This window comes from Cyphomyrmex costatus, unplaced genomic scaffold, assembly GCF_001594065.2.
Source record: "Cyphomyrmex costatus isolate MS0001 unplaced genomic scaffold, Ccosl1.0 scaffold164, whole genome shotgun sequence".
Taxonomy (NCBI): Eukaryota; Metazoa; Arthropoda; class Insecta; order Hymenoptera; family Formicidae; genus Cyphomyrmex; species Cyphomyrmex costatus.
The window spans coordinates 160292-171125 of record NW_017275653.1 but is presented as its reverse complement, the minus strand read 5'-3'; the positions used below and the strand labels follow the sequence as shown (position 1 = coordinate 171125).

Sequence of the window (10834 nt, the reverse complement as noted above, 5' to 3'; positions counted from 1 at the left end):
CAATAAGGTTAGGCAGGACGGGCATCGGGAGATATTAGATAGACGACGGTTCGCCCGAAATCAAGACCCGTTCGCCATCCCCCACCTGTTCCTAAACAAATTTAATAAAGCCACGATTTCCGTGCCAATTTCAAGCTCAGCAAGAGATTGCCGTCTTCTAAGCGAGCCAAGTACGCTTTAGCTTCTAATTTGATATACACGAGACTAATGATCAGCTGGTTGGATCAAGTATCGCGTAGGCTGATATTTATAAATTAATTGCTGATTAATCCGGATAATCGAAGAGAGAGGCTCGAAAAATGATTGCAAATTTATTATACAATCTTTTGATTTGATTTCTTCTGCGAGATATTTGATGCATATATATATATTTGTATAAATGTATATAAACATATATATACATACCTATAATAGTTTAATGTCCCACCCCAAATATTTTTTCCTACGCGTTTTATTAAATAATGTTTCCGATACAAGTTTTAGAATTTTAGGGGGCACATTAGATAGCAATATTATTGTAACCTTGGATGGCGTCGTAAAGATCAAGGTTACACCGATTTTTTAAAATAAAAATCACATTTTACATTGCACCTAATATATTATAAATGTTATAATAATTTAACTGAAGGAGCATGCTTTTCTCTCACAAATGTATAATATTAGTATTACATGTGCAAGTCTCTCACAAATTGTGTTAGTGTTACATGTTTTGTATTTATTTCTTTATACCAATAATATTTTTTTTATTACTTCCTAGCATATAAGTCCCATAAATTAACACAAAAATTTGGATGAATCATCTGGGACACTTGAAATATGTAGTTAGTTAAATTTAATACAAACTGCGTATATTCAATTATATATAAATAAATATGTAAGTTTCTTGGACATTGTATTTTTAGTTTTACAAATTATTACTAATATTTCGAAATTGCGGAGATCATAAAGAAATCTCGTATTCCTATCGTTTTCTTTAATTTAACGGGATGAATTCTCGAACTGTATCCCTATTTTCCGAGTTTCTACGACTTTTCCACTTACGTCTCGCGCTCTTCACAAACTCCCTCGCTCACATGAGAGAACTTTCTCTCGCTCTCTCTCTCTCTGTCTCGCACGATTTTACCCCGTGCCTTCTTCCAACTGTACAACTATATCACTGTCGGTAGCGTTCTGCCTCGAGTATTATTAGTCTTTGGAGTTAGGGAGTACGCATGGACTCGAATCTCCAGGCTCGCTCGCATGGTTAACTTCCGCAAACAGAAATTACCATTTTATTGGGTGAGTTCTGGCGCCCCCTTACCGCGCCGATCTCTCGGCTGCCCCCTTCCGCCAACCCCACTGCCGGCAAGCCCGCCTTTTCTCTCCTTCACCCCCGCCGTACTTCACAGCAGCCCCTAACGCAACGATTGGAATACCTAATCGTCCGGGGACCATTCAGCACCATTGTTCCATCGACTTGCCGTTGTTGGTGCCTGTTAACGCCGAATCCTTTCACGCCCCGGCGCTGCCCCGCCGCTGCTTTTTCGTCACCCTCGAAAAAGATGATCGGCTTGCACACGTTCGCTGTCACGTTTGCTCGCGCAAACGGAATTTCCGAGCGGCATTTGCATCAAATCGCAGCGGCCGCTACGTTAAATTCCCAGGCAGGGAATGTATGGACAGACCGAAATAAAAGGCCCATCTGATTGGTCTCGTACAATGGGCCTGATCGATAAAAAAGAAAGTGGAAAAATATGGAATAAACATTTAACACATATTGAGTGTGTAATTTTAAACGTTGCCCACAAAGTGTTATGAAAAATGTTTTTTAACACATTTAAAACTCTGTTTTACTGGAATCTCTTATTTGAATGATTAATTCGGTGTTTCAATTATTCTAGAAGCTATTAGATTTAAAGAATGTAATGAAAATATATATTGTATAATTCTAATTACTTTATATTTTATTTCATAAAGCCAGTCTTTCAATAAGTTTTAATTAATATTGGTTAAGGAAAATGTTGAAAAGGCTGTTTATTTGCTATATAAGAAAGTATAAATCAATTTTCACTTTATAGATACTTCATAGATAACAAGGACAATTATTCTTCTAAACAATCGCCAATTCTTGACTACTCTAGAGTTAACGGATTCCTCGTGTTCTAACACAAATCTTCGGTTTTAATTAAACTCGAAGAAAGACGAATGATAGCTTTCTACCGGTTGTAACTTTTTTTCCTTCTTTCTCCCTCTTTTCGGAAATGAATTAAGACTTAATTAAAGTCGTTCTTTGATATGTTAATTCCTTTGCAAATATGTATTACTTTCTCCATAGGAATTAAAATTTTCACGGTATACATCTCAGATCGACTTTTTACTAACACATAGAAAATACAATCTATTAATTAAAATTATTACAGTAAATTTTCTGATTGACATAAGCAGTAATGAATAAATAAAAACAATAAGTTAATGAATAATTCTCTGAAATCGGAAGCTAACCATTGTTAAAAATTTTAACAAAGAATACCTATATTATATTATTGAATTAAATTGTTATTTAGAAAATATGTTCATCCTAATTTCATAAAATATATAAATTTAGAAAATTGACAAGTGTTTCTCATTTTAAGTACTTATAAGATTGTTGGGCATTATTATGAAATTGGTTCTTTGGTGTTTCACGTACTTTAAAGTGTGTCATTATATTTCTTATACTTGACTTTGGATAAACAAATTTATTTATTTATATGAAGGAACATATTTTGGACTTAAGGAGAGGAGAATGTTAACGGTGAGAGAGAAGACAATAAAGTATTTACCCTTCCATTTTAATATATTATCATTGTTTGTATTTTTATTTCAATAAAGGAGGCCCTGTCTTCAAACGATATGGTACGATTAAATATGTACATCGAATTTTATTTTGTCACGAGCGGGTATATATACAAATAGACGTCCGGGAAGTGGCTCTAACTACGTTTCTTCGTTTTCTATGAGTGTTTCGGACCGCGGAGGCTGATCGTCATCGCTCGCAAACGAGAGCAAGCATCTGTAAAATCACGATCTGCAAAATTATAAGTGAGTACAACGTATGTCAAAATCAGTGGCTTTGTATCAATTTTAACATATTGAGTTACACAAGGAAGAGACTTATCATGACTATTATAAGAATATAAAGTTTACCAAGGAACCGTTGTAATAGATGCGATGGCAGATTAATAGAACTAATTAAATTTTTGTCCTTAGTGCAAGGAATATGAAAAAATATAATAATGATCGTAACGAATAGGATTTGTGAATATAACAAAAAAATTCAACAACAAAAATTGATGATTAAAAGGATCGTTGGAAGTTGCCGCGGAAGACAGTACATAATTTTCCATATGATAAAACTTTTTAATATTTGGACGACATATGGATTAAAGTAGCAAATATTAGGTAAATATTAGGTAATCGGAACGTTTCAATTTTATATCATCTTCAGTAAACAAAAATTGTCAATTAAAGAGAATCGACCGTCAAGGTCCACATCTTTCTTTATCTTGTTGTCCACGGATGAAGATCCTTTTAACTATCAATCTTTTATTGTTGAATATAAAACAGTTATTCAAAAATATATAATATTTGCATTTGTGATATTTTAAATATCAAATTAAATATCTAATTTCAGTGTCTTATTATTTCCGCCAAAAATCTGCGTCATAAAATAAAAGATACGCGGAATGCACTATTATAGTAACTGAAGTAGCAAAACTATACTAATACAACTCGCGCTTTTTTGTATTTGGACAGAAAGGTCCTTTATATTTTACGATTTTGCACATCGTGAGTCGAAAAATTTTCATGTCAATCATTAAACAATATGGAGGTCTGAGTGACGAATCCTCCTCCGCGCTCGCTCTCTCTCTCTCTCTCTCTCTCTCTCTTGGAATTTACATACCACGATGGCGTCTAGATAATATGCACAATCTTTATCTTAACATATTAATACTGTAGAATATTGTTTATGTCAAAATTCACTTTTCTCGCTTCCGTACACCTTTACTCTATACTCTACAAGAGATATTTTTTGCTAGTTTCGCCGATCGACGATTGACGACCGCTGTCGGGCTCGTGAGCGCCGCTGTTGATCCAAGGGGGGTTTCGAAGGGCGACCGACCGACTTCCAGTTTGCGTTTAACTGAACGCTTCGGTCGCGCGTGTTTTGCTATGTACGCAACTTGCCTGGAGTTGCGAGGAGATATTCGGCCGACGAGCGCAAATCGGACACACTTCGTGAGGCGTTACTCGATTTGATCGGATTTATTGATCGTTTAAGGTATCGGTGTATCAAGCGAGGTCCTTTTTCACTCATCGCTTCGCACGGATGTTGCCTGTTGCCGAGCATCCTGTATATTTGCTGCTGTACGCAGGATATTCGATGAGGCATAGTTGTCGAGTAAACCGATATTTCTTGTCGAAAACTGAAACGATTTCTCTCTTTTATTTCTTCTTTTATTACGACGTAAATGGCCAGTGCACTGCAGAACGTAGGTTGGACGAGAAAGATAAATAAATGAAAGCAACGAATAAACGAATGATCCTTTAAGATCGAAAGTTCACAATTTTTAACAAAAAATTATTATGAAATTGAAAAAATGTGTTCCTTTCAATTTTATCGATTAAAATTCTATCTTCAGATTTGAATGTTTATGTGTAGAATGTTTAAATTATCTCTGTTGGCACGCGATCTAAATAATAATTAATAAAAAGCAATAATTATTTATCATTCCTCTAAATGGTCTACGTACGTAAGTGATAACTTAAGTATCCCACACATAAATCAATAATTCATTGATGATCCATGTACTCGACGGCAATAAAATGATTTAATTATTTTATAAAAGATATCGTCGCTAGTTTCTCATGACCAATCATTAGCATCGAATAACACAGTGTTTGTGATGTTATCAAACAGTTCACGGCGCATATTGCATCTCGAAATCGACGTCCTGCAGTTTTCTAATTGTAAGCTCAATCACGTATTAGCGAATCAATGAAAAGTTAATAATACTTAGAAATAAATTTAAAAAGTTTATTACATATTTATTCTCATGATGGTTGACACCAGCACATTCGTACCTGGCGTTATATTGCTTTATAAAATTAAATAATATATACCTCGATCTCTTGACAATATAAAGTCGTATATGTATACATGTGATACATAATCGACCTTTAGCCAAATCACGACCTTTAAAAACTATTTGAGTAATTTTTATAGCAATATTCTATATGCATCATTTTCTATTCACGATTTAAAAAATTAATTTAGCGTGAGACTCGACACACAAGTACTTGTAACGTGAATAATATGGCAAGTTGATCAAAACTGATCTTTTTTTGCCATCAATTCAGCTATGTAACAAGTTTGCGCAACACAATTCTGTTTTCTATTGCACAATGCCGACTTGGAGTAAGTCCCGAGCAAATTTTTCATACGAATGCAATCCGCCCGAAGATTTTGCGCCAGATTGAAAATATAGATCTTTATTGGCCGGCTATTTAATGGCTACCATCGATATTGTTATATCAAACGCATCACAAATAACACAAACTCTATAAGAAACGCCTTGATCTGGTAGACATTTCCTAACATTTTACGCTTTCCGTGCTGTTTTCAATAAAAACTCAATTTCCCAGGTTGACATAATAATAGCCCAATGTGTGTCTCAATCATGAACACATACTCACTGATCATAGATACCTGCCAATTATCACATCGATAGTCTCTATAATCGTCGAAAATATACCCACCGATCGTCGACAGTCGCAATATTAATCTCTTTGATTTAACACGTCACCAACGTACGTTAGATCATCCATTGGTAACTCTGTTGGTACCAAGAACAAGATCCTTTTTCAATCAAGTTCACTCCCTAATCCACACACGCACACATACACACAAACGGACGATCGCGTCTTTTTTTTTGCCTAGCTTCTTGTACTTTCGTCACGTCCAGCACCGTTGGTGATTTTCCCCTCTATCACGGAACGAGCTCACGCTCTCGTCGTTCGATTTCCCGCTCGCACTGCTCAGGCGACTCCCGCCTGATCTAGAATGTCTTTGGGCGAAGGATTGTTCGCTTACTCGTCACGCCGCCACGAGGACGAGGCCGGTGCGGCTGGCAGAGATGCGCGCCCTTGGCGTATCTTCAGTTAACCTTCAGACCATCTGCAAACCTTTCGTGATGCTCTCGACATGTTCCTTGGCCCGCATCCTGAGCGCTTGGATGCTCGAGGTACGCGGATCGTGTCCCGGCGGACTCGGCGGTGGTGGTTGCACGTGGCCGCCGGCACTTATGCTCGCCATACTGCTGGCTAGCGAGCCTGCGAACAATGCGATTTCTACTTCTCGTTGGTATGCTCGATGATAATGATCATGGTGAACGCTATCGTAATGCTGATTAACTCGTTAACCCGGGAATAGTCACCTGGGATGCTTTTACACCCCAGCGCACAGTGGTTCCAAAAGCTTCTAAACCTGGTCAAAATTATTTATACATTATTTATACTATTTTTTAAAAATAAATTTTGTATAAAAAATGGTTCTTATAATTCGAAATAATAAAAAAGGCACATAATGTATATGTCATGATAATGTTTTTAACTTACTTTAACAAATTAATCGCTATCATCACTATTATCAGAAACATTTGACGTTTTGACCGTAAGATTGATTCCGGGACTTAATAGAGTGATGACATCTGCACACAGACACCATATCACGTATTTATTTGTCATGAACATATTAAATATTTTGTGATATCGGCTAAGAGGGCAAGATGTGCAATTTTTTTTTAGAGGAATTAAAAATTACCATTTTTCAATTATATTAAAAATGAGACCTCGATTCAGCACTATCACTCTTTTATTGTAACTATTTGAAGAATTTGTTGAACTAGACTAAAAGAAATATATAATTATAATCTAAATATTAATGTTTATTTTAATTGAGTTTGTTATTCTTATACATATTATCATATATTTTAATTGTGGAGTAAATATGAAAATTTTTTTAATAGTAAAATTAAAATAAAAACGTATATATTATATACCATTCATATTTAAAAAGAAATAATAAAATACCTACGAATAAAGTAATTTAGAAGATTGTTTATTTTCAATATTTTTTAAATAAAAGAAAATGTGATAAATAATGATGGCAATTTGATAATTAAATATGAAGTTAGGCCAGCTTTTAAAGGAATTGGAATCACTGTGTAGCGAAGAGAAATTGCTGTAAAACGAATACTATGTTCTTTCATTATAGACATTTTCTTTCTTCAAGAATTGTTCTTTATTTTTATGCAATTTCATTAAAAATTCACAATTATAAAAACGTTATGTTAATTGAAATATTTCTAGAAATACTGTTATAACATTATAAGTAATTAAAGCGTGCCTGTTTTATTTGTTTAGTTTTTACTTACTTTTTTCAAAAAATTGTGAATAAATCCATAACGTCCTCAAGTGCCAATAAAACAATTGATAATACACAATATATTGTTTATAATAACATTTCAATTGGGGTGTAAAAATACTCCAGATGATTGTTCACGTAAAAAAAGTGACATGACTATCCCCGAGTTAAGCATGCTTCGCGTTGCAACAACTATTGTGTACACCTAAATACAGAAGGTTTAATTTTCTCAATAAATACTACTTTTGATTTTTTTTTCATTTTGTATTCTCTTAAGTGTCCATGTAATGTTTCAAATTTATTATAAATTATCTACGTTATGCTTGAGAAAAGAGCGGGATTATGTGTTAGAAATAAGTGTTACCTGGAACGGGGTTGGGCACAGCACCGACGTTTGGCGGTGATGGTAATCGCCTGGGAGACGTCAGATAACTGGGATATCCCGTGTGAGGCGCAGCAAGGAAACCGGGAAGTGCGCTGAGCAGTCCTGGCGGCGCGAGCCAGGGATCCCCTGGCAGACCTAGAGCTGGACCGGCAACGTTCCTAAAACGAAATATCTCCGCGCTGTAGCTGTCATATATTCAGTGTCACGAGGATTTATGGTATCATACTTCATTAACGTAAACATTCGAACGAACCTCATATTAGCAGCGTGATGGTATTCGCTCAAGCCTAGTCTCGCAGCCTCCATTTTCTCCTGTCTACGCCACTTGGCTCGCCTATTCTGGAACCAGACCTGAAACATAACGCATAAAAACAATTTGTCATTGTTCAGTCGGAAACACGTGAAGAGAGATGTAAACAATAAAATATACTTGAACATACATTTGCTTCAATACAAATTTATGGGTCACTTTATCATGATATTCTTCTATCGTTTTTCCTGCCTTTTCAATCGATAACAGTGACTGTATTAGCCGTATTTAATATTTTGCTTAATTTTGCAAATTCATTAAGTTCGCTAGGGCGTTTGGCTCGACGTAAATCGGGGAACAATAGCGGCACAAACTCTCATTAGCCGCTGAGACGCGATAATGGTAACGTGTCACTACCGTATACTTGAGGAAGAGACCACCCTCCTTTCTTCCCCGTTCTTCCCGCCCCGATCTCAACAGCAGACTTCGAGGTATCGCTCTTGACTTCGCAGAATGTTCGACTTCTGTTAGTATTAATATTATGATTTTCTCATATTATAACCATAGCTTTTCAAAGATCAATATAAAATATTCTTTTTTTTTTTTTTAGAATAATTTACATTTTATTTATGTAACTATCATTTAAATATTTATTCGATTACTTTGTAACAGAAAAAAAACTCAAAAAGTAGAACAATAAAAAATGTATTGAAATTGTTTAAAATATTTATTTTCAATAAAAGAGGGGAAAAGAGAAAGTTTTAATCCTTTTATTATTAGTGTACTGTATATCACAAATATTTCTATACTGAAGTGCTCATTAAAGTAATATATTTTAAACTCAATCTTATTACTGCCTTGCACTTGGTTGAATGTAGTCAGTTCAAAGACAACTTTTATTTGACAGCTTTTATTTGTTAATAAGTCGCTTTTGCACTAATTTTATTTTATTTTATTTTTGTTTTGAAACTCTATTTTATGCAATCATGATAGTAGCGGAGTTCATTACTATCGAAAATATAATCACACACATGAGCGATCCTTCGTCGTTACATTCTTGAGATTGACATTAGCGCACTTTTATAGTTAAATTAGAAAAAATTTGACTTAAGAAGAGCTGCGCTTGCTTTTTCCGACAGAGATCAGTCATCAGCGTCAAAAATCAAACTGCGGGAAAAACAAACGAAAATGAGCAAAGTAGTAACAGTAAGTCAGAGCAAAAGTGAAAAAGCGATAAGAAGAGTAGGAAAAGAGAGATTCAGAGGGTTCGATGGAAAATGGAGTTCCTTTGGCGGAGTGCGATCATGCGGAGGGCGAGAAAAGTGGCTGCTAAGACTTTCTCCCTTTTCTGCACTCTCTCCTTGTCTAACTTTCTCTCTCTCTCTCTCTCTTCCTCCCTACATATTTCTCGATTTCTGCTCCAAACGGAGGGTTGCAGAAATGTCTCTTTGGGCGGGTCTCCTTGGTCCAACCCTGAAAGCGGCGTTGGCTAAGAAAAGGGGGGGCCAAGAAGAGGGTCGGTCGGCGAAAGATCGGAGGGTGTGAGCGGCAGGGGGGAGAGTCCACCCTTCCATCGGCATTAAGAGGGTAACGAGCCCGTGGGGCGAAATCGAAAGTGAGCGAGCGACGCGACGTGACGCGGTGCGCCTTCAAGGTGGACTCAAGAAGGGAAGGGAATGCCGGAGGGGGCACCCCGGTTCGCCGTGACGGCTCTCAGCCATGTTGATTTCTTTATTGTAACATGGCTGCTGTTGGCAGCTCGCTTAAGTCTATTGCGTTAAGAGCCGATGGTATCGGGGTCTTGGCTTATGAATTATTCAGTCCCGGTCGAGACGCGCCCGGGTATAAGGCCCACCGGGTGCCCCGTCCATGACGAATTCACGCGCGGCGAGGTAAGCGTGAACCATTCAGGTCGAGATCCATCGATGAATCTTGGTTTTTGCCTCGGCAGTCTTAACACTTAAGAAGGGATAAATAACGCTGAGCAATCGAATCCACCTTCTCTACGGTAGCTGACAGCGAATGGTTAGAGGATAATTGTTCGTACGCGAGTGATAATTCTTTTTTTTTATTATACAACATCAATCAATATTAATGTATAATATATATTATAGTTGAACAAACTACAATATACATAATTAAATAAATTATTTCGTGGTTGCATTATTTTATTCAATTATGAACATTATTTTTAAATGTAAAATTTGTATAGTTTTGTCATCTTTTATAGTTGCCACCATTAAAAGTATGTCTCTTACTTTGAGTGCAGAGTGAGAAATTACAAATTCAGGAGTGTAAATACATCTTAATTTGAGCAGTGTTTTAATCAAGTCTCTCACTCACACTTATACACACACATTTCAACAGAAACACATCAGATTACGATTTTTTTTTTTTACGCAAAAATGACCGTATTTATAATTCTTTGACAGTAATAATACGAAATCAACAAAGTGTTTCGTTGCGCACGCTTTCGAGATCAGTTCTTCACAAATTGGTTTATTAATAGGCGACTATATGTTTATTAATAGGCGATGCAAAAATTTCTTCTGTGTCTCCGAAATAATCCATAACAGGATGAGGTGTCGCGTTCGAATAACAAGGCGACTATGTGTAAGCAAATTGAATATTACCATTGGAAACAAGTGGCGGTGAATCGTCAGGAAAAGAGAAAGAGTGAGGAAGAAAGACAGATAGAGAGAAAAAATTATAGAGAGAGAGAGAGAGAGAGAGAGAGAGAGAGAGAGAGAGAGAG

General features: G+C 36.1%; 1 protein-coding gene across 1 annotated transcript in view; it reads right to left on the bottom strand.

Moving 5' to 3' along the window:
* Window positions 1-6187: 6187 nt before the first annotated feature.
* LOC108771741 (retinal homeobox protein Rx1) overlaps window positions 6188-10834 on the bottom strand; it is a 55970-nt gene continuing 51323 nt past the window's right edge. The window contains exons 3-5 of the mRNA XM_018537104.1: window positions 8083-8180; window positions 7809-7987; window positions 6188-6351 (exon numbers count right to left, since the gene is read on the bottom strand). Of these exons, the coding sequence (XP_018392606.1) occupies window positions 6188-6351; window positions 7809-7987; window positions 8083-8180 (441 nt within the window). The remainder of the gene's footprint in view (window positions 6352-7808; window positions 7988-8082; window positions 8181-10834) is intronic.